The 16388-nt window shown below is 45.0% G+C and overlaps 1 protein-coding gene across 1 annotated transcript in view; it reads left to right on the top strand.

Moving 5' to 3' along the window:
- The window catches only part of LOC107106192 (cadherin-8-like), a 299351-nt gene that overhangs the window by 145837 nt on the left and 137126 nt on the right, over nucleotides 1-16388 (top strand). The window contains exons 4-5 of the mRNA XM_015406302.1: nucleotides 4621-4777; nucleotides 14280-14301. Coding sequence (XP_015261788.1) covers nucleotides 4621-4777; nucleotides 14280-14301 — 179 coding nt within the window. The remainder of the gene's footprint in view (nucleotides 1-4620; nucleotides 4778-14279; nucleotides 14302-16388) is intronic.

Here is a 16388-nt window from a genome sequence, read left to right as displayed (position 1 = left end):
CACCCACCCACCCGCCTCCCCTCTCTCTCTGTTCCCTTGCCCACTTGTGAGTCCTCCCCCTGCCCAGGCTCCCAGCAGCCTCCTCTGCCTGCCACCATTTCCCTGGTGTACACAGTTGGGATTGGGAGGTGGAATACTGGCAAGTAAGTAGGCAGAGGGGTCGACAGCAGAGTGCTCCACCAGAAGCCCTGGGCCCAGCAACCGCCCCATCTCAGAGTACATCGATGCAAGCCCTGATCATGGACAAATAGTCCGTGTGGGACCATTTCAGATGAGGAAAATAGTGCAGGAGGGAAGGCTGAAAACCCTTCTCTACATGTGCCATGGTCCTGGCCTAAATTGGGCACCATGCACACAGGAATGGAGGATAACCTGTAACTCATGTCTGACTTCTGCATGGGGTGAGGACCTCAGACCCAACCTCTGTAATGTGTGAATCGTTGACATTTTAAAGAGATTCCTAGATGATACCTTACTTTTAAAAAAATGATGCATTTTTTTCTGATGTACAAGTCTCCAGGCCCACAACACGCCTTTCTCCCTCACATGGTCCTGTGCAAGAAGAGGTGTTTTGAACCCACCATATCTGCACCAATCCTCTGTCTTGCATTGACTCCAGTCTTTTTGGATTTCTGGTCCTTTTATTTCAATAGAAACTCTTCTCATCTGTTGGACTCCAAAGAGCTTTGCCCGTGTAGAAATAAATGGGTTGCTAAAACCTAATGATCACAGAGTTACATGATCTCACCCATGAACCTTTTTATTATGCCATGTTATATAATTACCAGCTTAAAAATGAATATGTGGCTATTAGTGTGTCACTGTCAATGCTTCCACACAAGCAGAGCCCTCCAGCAGAGAGCGCGAAGAGGATCAGCTCATGGATAAAGAACAACTCCCCCCACCCCACCCCGCTTTTCCGGAGAAGGAAACTCCCAGGCACTGTGATTTTAAAAGCCCACTCTACTGGTGGATTTCCCTTGACACTGTAAACGCTTCACTTATTACTAAGATGATCCACTAACTTGAACTCCCCGTTCTCTTTTCACAGACAAATGATTTGATTTGATTTTTAAATCCTTAACAGGAATAAAGGAAGCTGCCCTTCTTGATAGACTGTTATATTATCATGACTGAGTTGGCCTGTCTTGATTACTGGGAATAAGCCCATCACCTGGTAACCAGTGGGTTATCAGGGGTTGAATAAAAAACATGTTCCTTGATGGGTCAAAATCTCTCTCTCTCCCCTTTTGGGAAGTGACACCCAGCAGAGTATGGAGGAGTAATAGTGAGGCAGTCTGCATTTTCAGTTGGAATACGACAAACACAGAGAGCTGAGTGTGTCCTACTGGAGCTGGTTAAACCTGCTACACCCTGAAATATACCCATTTCTGTTTCACTTTTCTCTTGTGTGACTCAAACCCATGATGCTTTCTTGTATTCTGTTTTGGCATTCTGTTTAGATGTTCATGCCCTCCTTTTTCCCCAGCTGGGACTTACAGCATCATTCTCCCTTCCTCCGTCTTATCCTCTCAACAACCTCCCTGTGAGGTATGTTAGGCTGGGAGGGAGTGCATGGTGTAAGGTCACCTAGCAAGCTTCCATAGTAGAGAAAGGAATCAAACCAGAGACTCCTAGATTCTTGTCCAACGCTGTGACCACGCTGGCTTATTTTCATGCCCAGTTCCATTTCCTTACACCTCATTTCAGTTGAGCTTAAATATAGCACATACATATAAGTAATGTTCATGCTACATAACACATTAGAACACATTAGAACAATAGTAAAGGTAAAGGTTCCCTTGCTCGAAAGCCAGTCGAATCCGACTCTAGGGTTGCGGTGCTCATCTCCATTTCAAAGCCGAAGAACCAGCGCTGTCCGAAGACATTTCCGTGGTCATGTGGTCGGCATGACTAAACACCAAGGCACACGGAATGCTGTTACCTTCCCACCGAAGTGGTACCTATTTATCTACTTGCAATTTCTTGCTTTCGAACTGCTAGGTTGGCAGGAGCTGGAACTAGAGACAGGAGCTCACCCTGTCTTGCGACACCCGGGTCTTGAACTGCTGAACTACTGACCTTCCACAGCCTGCAGTTCAGCGTCTTAACCACTTCATTGTACATAAAACACATTAGAACCATAAGGACCCGGAAGCCTCAACTTAGGGTTGCCAGTCCCCACGTGGGGCCTGGAGATCTCCTGCTTTTACAACTGCTCTCCAGCTGACAGAGATCAGCTCCCCTAGAGAAAATGGTTGCTGTGAAGGGTGAACTCTATGGCATTATACCATGCTGAGCCCCCTCTCCTCTCCAAGCCCCACCCTCTCCTGGATCCACCCCAAAAGTCTCCAGGTATTTTCCAACCCAGGCCTTGCAACCCTGCCTGAACTGGAGCTTGATCTGTGCAACCTGCATGGTTAATATAAATCTACCTGCAAAACCAAGAACAAACAATAATAATAAAAAACAACAACTGGAACTATTTACAAAAATATAAATAACTGCCAACTTTCCGAAAACTGCAGTATTTATAGGGAGCAGATGCTCTTTAGAGTTCAAATTCCAGATTAGTTATTGTGTTGCTTCTTTGGGGAACTGCTGTCTTCCAGTAGGTTCTGCTTATGTAAATGGACAGGTATTATAAACGTAGCATAAACTTCCAGGGTTTTTCTTTTATCCAACGGAAACCACAACCCGTGGAATTGACTCTGGACTTCTCACTGTCAAAAAAGTAGGGAGCATGTAAAAATGGTCCTTTTTATCTATTTTTATCATGATGGAATCATTATGAACTGAATTAGCTTATTACAAGTTGGGGAACCATGGAGAGAGGGGAAGAATCTCATTAAACCATTAATCTGATTTTTAAAAAAACAGAATGTTCTTCACCAATTCCTTGGTGTCTGTGGAAACAGCGGATAAAGGGAAGATATTACCCCCGCCGTGGGCTTGTACTTCTGCAACCCCAAGAATTTAGGAGCCTGGCTGAAATACAGCTATGCATTACAACATAAAAGTAACAAAAGAAGAGAAGTCCCTTTCAGATGCTCTTTTTTATTGCTGAATTTTAAAACCCTTACAAATAAGATTTGGGTCATGCAAATGGTAATTTTGAAAGGATATCCATTATCTTTTGTTTGTTTGTTTTGTTTCTATCATGCAGCACGGTGACATGCTGTCCTCAGGAGCCCTGAATCTCAGGGCAGCAGAAGTATGTACCTATGGATTTTAAAGGAGAATCTTTCCTAGAATTTGCCTTTTGAGGGGACACAAGGGGTGGGGGGAATAGGGGGAAATAAAGCCAGCAAAAGTGTGAATCCCAGCTCACTGGATCTCTCATAAATTGGGTTTCAATCTGAAGAACAGAGTAATGTCGTTTCCCTTTCACAGTCATCCCTGATTGACAGGTCTGGATTCACTCTGAGATGGTAGTGCATGATAATGAAGAAATGGCTGTTTGGGGAGCACTGTTACTTCTCCCGGAAGATGGAAGGGACCTTTGTTTGTTTACTGTATTTATTTAGTATCTTTATACCCTACTTTCTCGCCAAGGTTAGCTTCTAAAGTGGCTTCCCAAAATTAAAACCCAACATTCAGAAAACAACAACAGATGTTAGGAATTGGAGGGTGTTTGTACAGTCTCTTTGGGTACTTGGCAGTTGAAGATATGCTCCAAGCTCCAGGATTTTGTCTCCAGATGGAAAAAGCAGAAGGCGCTGCAGGTGGACTCAGGGGCTGGTTGCTGGTAAAGATGCCAACACGCGCACCACATTCCAATGATTTGCACATTCTCACACTCTTCTGTTCCCTGGCAGCTGATGACACAGTTAAGATTCCACCCTCCAGAGGGGAAGACACAGGAGGAACAGCAGGTGGTCCCAGGAGCTGGCTGCTGGTGAAGAATCCACAGGATCAGTCCTCCTGTCAAACTGCTTTTCCTTCCTAAAGCAGTCCTGTCACATGCTATTTTGCTTCGGGAACCTACAGAAAAGCAAAGAAGAGCAGATAATGGCTGGTGCTGGAATTGCCAAAGACGAGGCAGCCAGCAAGGAGTCCAGTAAGGCTGGATGTGAAATGCATTTCTGGTTGAGCAAAAACCCACTGAGAGCCTGGCCTCACTGAGATGTGTAAAATGGCCAGACGAGGACTGAGCATGCTCAAGGACACAGATAAGAACATAAACATAGCCATGCTGGATTGGAGCAGTGGTCCAACATAGGATGTTGAGGGTGGTTAAGAGTTGGTTAAAAAATGAAGGGATGTGGGGAATGATACCTGCTGAAGACTGGCATTTTGTAGAATTAGCGAGAGGGCTTCTAATGTTGAGTGGGAGCACTGTGGCTCAGTGGTAAGCACCTGGCTGAAATGCAGAAGGTCCCAGGTTCAATCTCTAGCGTCTCCAGTAGAACGTTTAGATAGTAGATGATGTGAAAGACCTCTGACTGATACTGTGGAGAATTACTACCATTCTTAGTAGATAATATTGAAGGCAGTTTCACATGTGCATGTGAAATTTCTAATTTGTTTATCCCCCACATGCAGAATTCCTCATGGGTTCCTTGCTTACATTGATTTAATTTCACCTCTGTGATTTGTGTTCTCTTTCTTTTCTTCCAGCAATTATTAAAACTGCTCTTTCAAACATGGACCGAGAAGCCAAAGAGGAGTACTTTGTTGTCATCCAAGCAAAAGATATGGGCGGGCATATGGGTGGCCTCTCTGGGACCACGACCGTGACGATTACTCTCACTGATGTCAATGACAATCCTCCAAAGTTTGCGCAGAGTAAGTGCCATTTTTGTATCCCCTGCAGAATGCACATTGCACTGCATTTAAGATCCTTGTTGAGTTTATTTTTTTCCACAGAGACAATGTGTGCTGCTTTCAGAAGGTGCAAAATGGTTTCATATTTCATTATACCAAAATCATGTTTGTAATACTATGGTTTTGACATCCTACTTGTTACACAATGGCCTTTTTTAAATTTGTACAGACATGTGAAGTTCCTAGTTCTTATACCATACCACCTGTTCTTCTGGTCTATACTTGTATTCCCTTATGTTCTCCTGACACTTCCACAACTTTTCATGGGTTATCAGCTGTCATTATTCCTTTCTCCAGTGATCCACCCATACTTTCCTTCATATTCCTCCTTGTTTCTGAAGTCATTTGCCCTTCTCTGGCCCCTGCCACACGGCAGGGAAACCACGAGGCAAAAGCACGGCTAATAGAGCCGCTCCAACGTTGAGACGCTGCGGCGGGATCCCACGGATCCCCTGGCCGCAGCGCCTCTTCTCCCCGGCAAGAGCAGACGCCGGGGAGGACGAGCCCGATGGGAGGGGGAGGCTGCCAAACTGCGCATGCCCGAGCATGCGCAGTACGGCCGGGGGCTGGGATGCGGCGGCGCAAGGACGTGCCGCCGATCCCACGGCCGGCTTGGGGCGCTCCAGATGGCTGCAACCACCTAGGCCCCGTTCATACGAGCCCATTTGGGACGGGAGCGGGACGGAACAGGGGCGGAGCAAACGGACGCGTGCGCCGGCGCATCCCAACCCCCGGGCGTACTGCGCATGCTTGGGCATGCGCAGTTCGGCAGCCTCCCCCTCCCATCGGGCTCGTCCTCCCCGGCGTCTGCTCTTGCCGGGGAGAAGAGGCGCTGCGGCCAGGGGATCCGTGGGATCCTGCCGCAGCGTCTCAACGTTGGAGCGGCTCTATTAGCTGCGCTTTTGCCTCGTGGTTTCCCTGCCGTGTGGCAGGGGCCCTAGATAGGTGGTTCGTTTTTGCAGCGGGGTAGCGCCATTTGGGCCGGATCAGGGACGGAGACGGCACGCTCCCCAGATGTTGAGGTGGGATCGCGTCCGTTTGCTCCACCCCTGTTCCGTCCCGCTCCCGTCCCAACTGGGCTCGTATGAACGGGGCCTCTGTCCATCAAAGTTTGCCTCTACTCCAGATTTACTTACAACCCACCACTTGAAATGCATTCAGTTGTGTATCAACAAGAGCAAGTTCAGATCAATGATGACTGAACAGGACAGTATGAATAGAGAAATTCTATTACCTTCATGCTGTTCTTGTTGGCTTCCCTAATAAATCTGGTTGACCAGAATACTGGAGTAGATGGACCTTAGATCTGATCCAGCAAGTATGTGCAAGGTTGCTGTAAACTCTTCCACACTGAGTGTCATTCTGGACACAGTAGCATGGAGGAAATAAAGATCTGGTATAGTCAGACTGCTAGTTGCCAGCAATGATTTGCATAAGTAGGTAAGTCAGCAGGTCCTTCCATGCTTACATTAGCCACCACCAGGAACTAGTAATTCTCAGCATGAATGCACTGAACTTTCTCTAGGGTACTGTATGCTCACATGGACCCTATCACCACAAAATCAACAATGTTGTGAATCAGGATTTGTGTATACATTCTTAAAGGGTTATATATCCATTTTACAGAACTTACACAGAACATACGACCACAAATTCATGGAGTCACTTTGACTCACAGTTGTTTCCCCCCCCCACCTCCAAAAGACCTAGGCTCAATCCTTGGCATTTCCAATTAAAAAGAAGTCAGGTAGCAGATACTGGGAAAGACCTTTCCCTGCCTTTAACCATGGTAAACCGCTGCTACTCAGAGTGGGCAATGCAATAAGGAACTCAATAGACCAATAATCTGTCTTGATGTAAAGGGACCCCCCCAGTCTTGTTGAATCATTGGGCACTTTGAGACTATGGTGTGTGTGCCACCACAAAATGCAGGTTCTAGAGCCAAACAAGATGTTGTGTAGTTGTAAGCCAAGTGTCCTGCTAGTATGAAGGCAGCTGTTTCTGAATGGATGTTCCCTGTAGACACAAAGGTGAAACCTCTAGTATTTGTTTGAAATACCTCCTGCTCCATTAAGATACAGAAAAGCCTGGATGATGTCTTTTCTTTGGAGGAAAGATTTTTTGTTAGTAAGCAATTGGGCTCCAGGAAACCCACTGATGGGCACCCACTTGTGGGTGCCAGGATGGGGATCACTGGTACAAGACAATGCCATTTGTTAGGTATATAACTGATCAATGTAGTTCAGCAGTAGAGGATGTGCTTTGCATGCATGCAGAAGGTCCCAGATTTGATCCTTGACCTCTCTAGGTAAAGGATCTCAGCAGCTGTAAGGGAAGACCATCCCTTCCTGAAGTCCTGGCCAGTCAGACTAGACAATATTGAGCTAGTCAACCAACACTGACTCAGTGTAAATATTTGTGTACAGGTATAGCTCTATCTGGGAACCTATGCATAAAAATAATTTGATCACCACACAAGAGCTGTAGAAAAGAGACTATTTAATGTATATTTATTGCAACACATGTGGCCTTTCTTCCCCTCCTTTCCCCCCATCCCGCCATGCCTTCTCCTCTCCTGTTCTTTGTTCGCACCATTGTTCTTCACAGCATTTTCAATGCCGCTTTTCATTATTGTTATACCTTGAGAGCAGATGGGTGACACAACCTCTAAAAAGACATGTGTAGTTGATAAAAGAAATAAAGCAGTGACTAATTGGAGATGAGAGGAGAAAAGAGAAGTAAATGTGACTGGGTCTGGGTAATGGTTGATCTTTAATTCAAAATCCATATTTACTTCTATGGTTCCAGTGTACATCTTGCTGGGTTAGGTTAAAATGATTTGGCGTCCTGCTGGGCTTTTCCTGCAGTGCTTTGTAGTCTGCATCAAAGAGGGTGGGGGGGATTATAATGAGGATTGATTTTATTCGAAATAGGTGTATGGTAATAGAGTTTTCTAGAGTAGCCATCCACTAAGCTGGCTGATCTTTCTGTCCTCTTTCTCTTTTGTTGAGCCAAGAAGATTAAAATGTTGCAAGGCAAAGGGGGGGGGACTTCCAGATTCCAAATCTGTTAACAGTTTTTTAAAGAAATTTTTAAAAAATGGTTTAAGTGCCCGAGGCTTACTCATATACAATTACCCATGCCATTTATTTTGATAAAATAACAGAGATGGTGTTATCCCTGACGTGGGTTCAAGGTGCATCACCTGCCAATCTTTAATTGTCACGGTTTTGTCCAAGAAATGTAGCCTTCAAAAACTCAAAAAAATTTTGTCTTTATTTTGGTTTAAAATTGGGTTGGATTCAGATGACTGAGAGGCATGAAATAGCCCAAAAAACTGTAGCACCCGTGGATGACAAGGGGAAGAAAGGGTTGCTAATGGGAGACTGAGACTGCAGAGAAACCAGTCAAATTCCTAGTGTCCGTTTTTAGTGTAGAAAAATGTAGGGTGGTTACTTGTGCCAGTTTTCTGGAAGAGTGTCATGTTGAATGGTGATAAGCGATGAAGTTTGAGGGCCATTGGGCCAGTTAGAAGCCGAAAGATCACTGGATCTGGGTGGCTATAACAGAGGTTTCTTAAAGACTCAGACACAAGCTTGTTGATCTTTCAACAACAGCAACACAAAGTGCAGTCTGTCATTAAAATCCGATTCCCTTCCAGAGGACTGGAAACTGGGGTGAAAGTCAGCTGGTATGGAGTACTGGTAAGAAACTGACTGAACTGGTGCCACCCAACTTCCACTTCACGCCCTTAAGAGAGTACCAGTTAGAAACAGAAGTAACTGTCATGCATGAAAGATTAATAGTTAATATAACAACAATTTGGGAGTGGAGGAATTCAAAGGTGATATTTTTACCCGAATTAATGCATGTGCCCAACCTGTAACACAGAAAGCATCATCTACATGTGCAGGGTTGGACTATATCACTGGAGTAATCATTTAGGGTTGAACAATCTCATGTATCCCTGAGTCCTAATTTATTGCAGCATTCCAGCTAAGAAGCAACATTGGGACAGAGAAAGATAATCTCAAAAAGAAATAATCTTTATTCCCCTAACAAGATGTGTGTGTGTGAATTGCCGTCAGGTCACAGCTGACTTATGACATCCCATTAGGGTTTTCAAGGCAAGTGAGAGGCAGAGGTGGTCTGTCATTGCCTTTCTCTGCAGAGTCTTCCTTGGTGGTCTCCAATCCATGTAGTGACCCTACTTAGCCTCCAAGATCTGATGAGATCAGGCTATACTAGGGACAGGGCTGGCCCAAGGTGTTTCTGCGCCCTAGGCGAGGCGCAGATGCCAACCTCCCGGTGGGGCCTGGACACCTCCCCCTGGTGTTGGGGGGGGGGGGGTGGAGTCGCACCTTTGCTGCCTTCCTCTCGCTCAACCCACGGGAAGGGCTTCCCGGGGGGGATACTGCTGTGCCTGCCTGTGCTGTGCCCCTCCGTGTCCTTTTGGCGGGGGCTGGGGGGGCTTTGGCGGGGGGGCGGGTCCTGTTTGGTGCCCCTAAGGGCCGGCCCGCACTTTAGGCGAATGCCTAGTTCGCCTAGTGGGTGAGCCGGCCCTGACTAGGGAAACTATTCCCCAGCTGGGGGCGGGGGATCCCACACTTTAGCAGGCTCCTGCTCACCACTGGCCACCTGGCCAGTGGGAGGAAATTCCCCCACCACCCAAACAGTAATGCTGTGTTCAATGTGCTGACATCACCTGGAAGTGACATCAGCACATTGGTGATGTCAGGGGGGTGATGCTCTGATTTTGGGGCAAAACTCTATGATTTGAGGTCAGTTTTACTTTAGAGTTTTGCCCAAAAACCAGCACATCACCCCCAACATTGCCAATGTGCTGATGCCACTTCTGAATTGTGCAACATCCCAGCCCACTCTTGGAATACCCCCCAAATCCCCCTGCCCGTGCAATGAAGGGACCTGGTATAGTATAGCCACCCTATACCATTCCACATCCCACCTAACAAAATAGAGGTCTAGAAAGACAAAGTGTAAGGGAAATCAGAGGCATCAAATAATGCTGCAGTTTAGCAGGTTCCCGAACATGGTACTCACACTATTTCCTTAGTGCCCATCAAGGTTTGAGAATTGGGGCTGGATCCAAACCATAGGGTTGGATATCATGGAAAGGTTTTCATCCATCATCTTTAGTCCAGCTGTGCAGTCTTTAGTCCAGCTGTGCAGTCTGTGTAAGCTAATTGTAGGTAATGATACACATGTGATACAGAGCAAGGAGTCAGATACGTGTTGGGGGAAAAAACCTCTCTGAGATTAACATTTCCTTCCCACATGTGTGAGAAGCTGTAAATACCTGCATATATAAAGGGACAGATTTCACACTTGCAAACTGTGTGTTTGCAACTGGTCCTCCTCCTTCCCCCACTCATTATTTTATAAAATGCCAGATTCGTGTTTCTAAATCAGGTTGTGTTCCGTTTGGCTGTGCAGTAGCGGGATCCAATATAAGGCGACATGCTCCTTAATGATACAAAAATATATAGATGAGACTTCTCGGATGATCCATATTCCCATAATGCAGAGAGACACTTCTTTGAAGATGTGCAGCGCACAGGAGTTCTAAATCTGTAACTGGAGGACCACAGTTGTCTGCTTCTCAAGCTCTCCTAATTACTTCACAGATCGTTACCCTCTTGTCAAAGAGGTTTCAGTCAAAAGTACAAGATAAGCTAATATTCTCTGCCCTGATCCCCATGCACGAAGCAGTAAAGTGAGGGAGAAAGCGTGAAGATGCAGCCATTCATCTGGTTCTAATTAATAGCCTTGGTGGACAATTTCAGTGGAGAGGCTATTAAAGGAAATCAGTGGTGTGATGGTCTTCAAGGAAATTAGTGGGATGGTGGCCTTAAAGATACTGAATAAGTAGGGATGTGGTCTATAGTCACTTATAAAACTCAGGTTGCCGTTTGTTGTTTTGACTTCACACAAGTTTCTCTTGAGGACTTCCCCATAGAGGTTATGGTAAATTGCTGCATGTGGCAATTGTTATGCAGTCGATTCTTGATATGCAACAGTTCACCATGTGGTGGGGAAGTTTTTGCCATAGTAACACATCCTGCCATTATTTCATCCTTCCCTTCCTTTGTGATGGAAACCAACAAATGGAAACCAACAAATGTTTTTCCAGTGTAGTCACTGCTCATCCATGCAAGAGATAAGGCCATCTCTCTGTGGCAGTTACAGCACATGGATACGTCCTCCTAGATCCATTTTAGCCCAACTAGGTCCTGGCCAAGAACTGAACAGTAAATTCATTGTGCAGCTGTTGCCTGGTTGCTCCACCACACCTACTAAAGTAGTGGGATGCTCTTCGTGTCACTTGTGAACTTTCCAAACTTGAGCTGAATGACAGTTGTCTGTGATGGTGTTCTACTGCCTGATTGTGGCGAGTCATAGGGTTGACTCCAGACCAGTGTTCCCTCTAAACTGAGTTAGTGTGAGCTAGCTCACCGTTTTTTAGCCACCGGCTCACACATTTTTGTTTTAGCTCAGGAAGCCTGGCTCCCAAGCAAACTAATTGATGCAGTAGCCAAATCGCTCGCTCACAACTTTAATGCCAGCAGCTCACAAAGTAGAATTTTTGCTCACAAGACTCCACAGCTTAGTTGAAGCATTGCTTCAGACTATTTTTCTCCATTAGCAGAATGGAACTTTCCTACCTCCCCACTGCCATTGCAGCCTTGTGATCACCACAGTGGCACATTGACAACACAGGAGGCACCATGCCAGGTGATACTGTGTGTGCATCAGCACCCTTCAGATCCCCCATGACATTTGCCTGGAATAGTTCTGCCTGGCCAGGGCTGCCATCCCCATCCTCCAAAAGGTGCCCATGTCCCTCTGGTACCTCACCATGGGATCGTTCCAGGCAGTCATGGCTTAGGTGCTGCAGGTGTCCCAATCTTCAGTGAGCCATTGCCTCTACAACTGCCTGGATTCCATGCTGCAGCACCTGCCAGGGCATGGAGAAGGATGAGCTGCCCCCTATCCATGCCAGGTTTGCCTCCTGCATGAGGCTCCCAAATGTCATCAGGACCATTGACTTCACCAATATAGCTCTCATAGCCCCTCAGGATGAGCTGCAGATCTACTGCAACTGTCACAATTTCTACAGTGTGAATGTACAGGCCATCTGTGAACACCAAAGCATCTTCAGTGACCTTGTGGCCAAGTTCCCAGACAGTGTGCATGATGCACAGATCTTCACTTTGTCTGGCCTCAGCCACCTACTGGAAACCTTGGGGGCTGGCTACTAGGTGTGTGCCTGTGCTTGAGGGTAGTAGCTGGCACTGGCCACTGGCAGGTGTGGGGGAGCAATGGGTGTTCTTGTGTCTGCCACAGGTGACCAAGGCTACCTCCTGCTCCTGTATCTGTTCATGCCAGATGCAAGAGATGAGCCAGCGAACATTCAACTTACAACTTTCCACCCTGAGCAGACATCTAGGCCATCGGAGGCAGGACCAGACGCTTTCCTCTGCCCGCCTACAACACTGTGCAGTCCCATTTACACTACAGCAATAGAAGGGTCACACGTTGGCATGCCCCATGTCCTATAGGGCTATAAGTGCTAGATGAGTGTGGTCCACAACCCTGACAACATCTGGAAACCTAGCATACAAAGCAAACCCAGCATGAGTTCACTTTATGTGTGGGATTCCCAAATGTCATTTGGGCTGTGGACTGCACCCGTATAGTTCTCATAGCCCTCTAGCGTTGTCAGCTCTAGGTTGGGAAATACCCGGAGGTTTTGGGAGTAGAGCCTGGAGAGAGCAGAGTTGGGGAGCGAAGGGACCTCATTGGAGTATAGTGTCATAGAGTCCACCCTCCAAAGTGGCCATTTTCTCCAGGGGAACTGATCTTGGTCATCTGGTGATCAACTGTAATAGTGGGCGATCTCCAGGTGCCACCTAGAGGTTGGCAAATCTATAGCCCCCCCTAGGGTGAGTCACGGGAAATTTAGTCTGATTCCACTCCATTCTCCTGAATTCTTTGGGGAGATGCACAGCTAAAGGATCTTTTGAAACTAATTATTCACTCTACATACAGTAACTAGACAATGCCAACATTCCAGATCTACCAATTGACCGAGTCTAAACCGTTTTGCAGATTAACTGCAACAGCCACTCAAGTAATTGTTTAATTGAATTACTATATTGGGGGTTTTTTTTAGTTGAAACAACTATTAATATAAACAGAACTATAATACAGTATCCAAGTAACTCTGGCAATAAAACTGGTAAAAACAAACCCCAAACGAAACACACACACCCATGTACACAAATCACCAGCAATACAAATAAAAGTTTATATAATTATCCTCCCTCCTTTGATAGTTGGTAAAAGGATAGCAGTGATAGAATATTTGGGGGGTTTTTTAAGCATTGTTACAATGGAATCTTGCAAGTCCAAAATTCATAAGATGCAATACATGGAACTTTTGCAATAAATTATAATGAACCCTGATAGCATTTGATGAGTGATGCATGGTATTTTTTTTCCAAGGCAGGACAGAAATATGTATTTATGGCTGGACTTTGAACAAATATTGCCCTCCTGAGCCTTAAAAATAAAAACAGCAAACTTTCACTGCTTCTGGGTTCTCTTGGAAAAACAAATGTTAGAAGCACTCTATAAGGCACGGCAATTTTTTATCCCAGCACTTTACTACTAACATTATTTTCATAAGAGTAGCTGCATGTTTTACAAAGCTGGAAGGTTTTGTATATAAGAGTGTGTCATGTACACAAGATCTCAAGTCTATATGCAATTAATTTCAGAATATTGTTCACACTGTCAGACATATTTCCCATTTTTCTATGTCTTTTATGGTATTATATATAATTTTATGTCATTGTTAATACAACTGACACAAAAGATGCCAATTTTAATAGCAATATTTCTGTTGAGTCTTATTAATGCTATTAGAAATGACTGCAGTTTCCACCCAAATGTGGAAAAAAATGTAAAAAAGAAATGCACCCTTTCAGATGGATCCAAAGTTGACATGAAATGAGGTAACTTTCCTAGTTCTGGATTCATGGTCACTGATCCAAACTGGGATTTCCTCTGTCCACATAAGTATGCACTGAAAAGTTGAAAAGGCCTTGGTTGTTCAGCTGGATGGCAAAAGGTTTTGAACAGATGTGTACAGAAATTGGTCCCATTAAACGTAGTGAGTATTTATTCTAGGCAAACATCTAGAAAGCAGCTGTTAATGTATTTTGTCAGGACACACAAAAATGCATTGTGAAATTGTGTCCAGTTCAATGTGAGGTTGCCAGCTCTGGAGATTTTGGGGGTGGAGCCTGAGGAGGATGGGATTTGGAGACTTCAATGAGTGTACTGCCATAGAGTCCACCTTCCAAAGCAGCTATTTTCTCTAGGTGAATAGATCTCTGTCACCTGGAGATCTGTTGTAGACCCAGGAGATTCCCCCACCACCATCTGGAGGTTGGAAACATGTCCTTACTTCCTTCTCCTTTTCCAGAACAAAGTCCACAGGGGAGCTACCATCCAGGAATGGGAAGGGGATACCTGTAACATTGATCGTTAACTAACTACAGAGATTAATGGCCAATCAAAGAGAGAAGTGAAGAATATTCAGTATTACTCCAGCATCAGAAACATGGACCAAGAACTGTAGAAGTGGGAAGCAAGACTGACAGTACAATCCAAAGTACAGTTACTTCTAAGTAACTTTTAATGGACTCCCTTCTAAGGCCATTGATATCAGTGGACTTGGAAGGGTGTAACTGTGTTTAGGATTGCACTGTAGGGGTCAGATTAAATCAGATGGAAAGATATCTGATCTCCAGTTTGGTTTTCTTTTAATAAGTAATAGCATCCCCTATGGGGACCACTTCATATCAGAGCCATAATACTGATGGAGAAAAATTACTAGGCATTGTACAAGTCACATCAAAATAGAGACCCTGCTTGATGATCTCTCACTCCATTGCAAACAGAAATGGAGCTATTAAAATCCCTTAAAATTGAAGGAGAAGGCCAAAATGGTATATTAGTAAAAATGAATGAGACTTAAAAGTTCAAGATAAAATGGACATTTGGGAGCGTTGATGTGTTTCTTGCATGGGGCTGACACATGGAGTATCAGTTTGCAATCAGTACCTGTTTTCAAGGTAACATTTTGGGGACCAACAATGGAGAATGCACTGCCATTGGATAGTCATAGGATCGTAAGAGAAGCCATGCTGGATCAGGCCAGTGGCCCATCCTGTCCAACACTCTGTGTCACACAATGGCCAAAACTCCACCAGGAGGTCCACCAGCGTGTCTAGAACTCCAGAAGCCCTTATCAGATCTCAGAAGACAAACAGAGTCAGGCATTTAATACTTAGATGGGAGGTCACCAAGGAAGATCAGGGTTGCTATGCAGAGGAAGGCAACGTCAAGCAATCTCTGCTTATCTTTTGACTTGAAAACCCCATAAGGTTCCCTTGCTCCCCTGAAGTGAAGACTGTAGTTGAACTGCATAATATTGACCATATTTTCCCATGAATATACAACTATGTTTTTATGTTAAAAACCAGCTGGCCAGTTTCTATTAATAGATCAAAGAAAAAGGGAGACAAAAACAGAATGAGAATGAAAGAGAAGAAAGCGTTAAAGCTCTGCCATGGGTGGAATGTGGAATAGGATGGCATAGTCCCATCTCATCAGATCTTGGACGTTAAGCAGGGTCAGTAGTTGTATGGGAGACTACCAAGGAAGACAAGGGCTGCTATGCAGAGGAAGGCAATGGCAACCACCTCTGCTCATTGCTTTCCTTGAAAACCCCATAATGCGGAAAGTCATGGGGTTGCCATGAGTCGGCTGTGACACTTTCCCTTATTTTTAAACAAACGTATAACAAAATGTGACATCAGAACGTGATTCTCTCTTCAATGCAGTGAGAAGATACCTGTTTTAAAATGTAGCTCAGCAGTGTCACATTTGAATTATTGTATTAATTACAAACCCTATTCACCCGCTGATGCTGTTACTTACTGCGTTCTGCACAATTTAAAAGATTTATCAATGATCCACATATTTATTTATTTTTTCTTTCACACTTGAAAACACATAGCAAAGAATAAATTATAGATTAAACTCATCTTCTGTTTTGTGGCCAATACATATGTTATTTTTATGCAGTAAACACAGAAGGAAACACCAGACATAATAATGTGTGGTTATGAATATGGAAAACAATGGGGAGTGGGGAGCTTCAAGAAACAGATTGTATTTTAACAGCCATCATACATTAGGGACAGGTTGAAAATGTTCCCTTTTTGACCTTCTGTGTGCTACACCAGCCAGTTTGGTGTAGTGGTTAAGTGTGCGGACTCTAATCTGGGAGAACGGGGTTTCATTCCCCACTCCTCCACTTGCATCTGCTGATGTGACCTTGGGTCAGTCACAAGCTCTGGCACAGCTGTCCTTGAAAAAGGGCAGTTTGTGTCAGAGTTCTCTCAGCCCCACCCACCTCACAGGGTGTCTGTTGTGGGGAGGGGAAGGGAAAGGAGTTTGTAAGCCGC

This window comes from Gekko japonicus, unplaced genomic scaffold (assembly GCF_001447785.1).
Source record: "Gekko japonicus isolate JY-2015 unplaced genomic scaffold, Gekko_japonicus_V1.1 scaffold1805, whole genome shotgun sequence".
Lineage (NCBI taxonomy): Eukaryota > Metazoa > Chordata > Lepidosauria > Squamata > Gekkonidae > Gekko > Gekko japonicus.
Note: the sequence above shows the minus strand (reverse complement) of the source record. Positions and strands in the feature narration are given on the sequence as shown.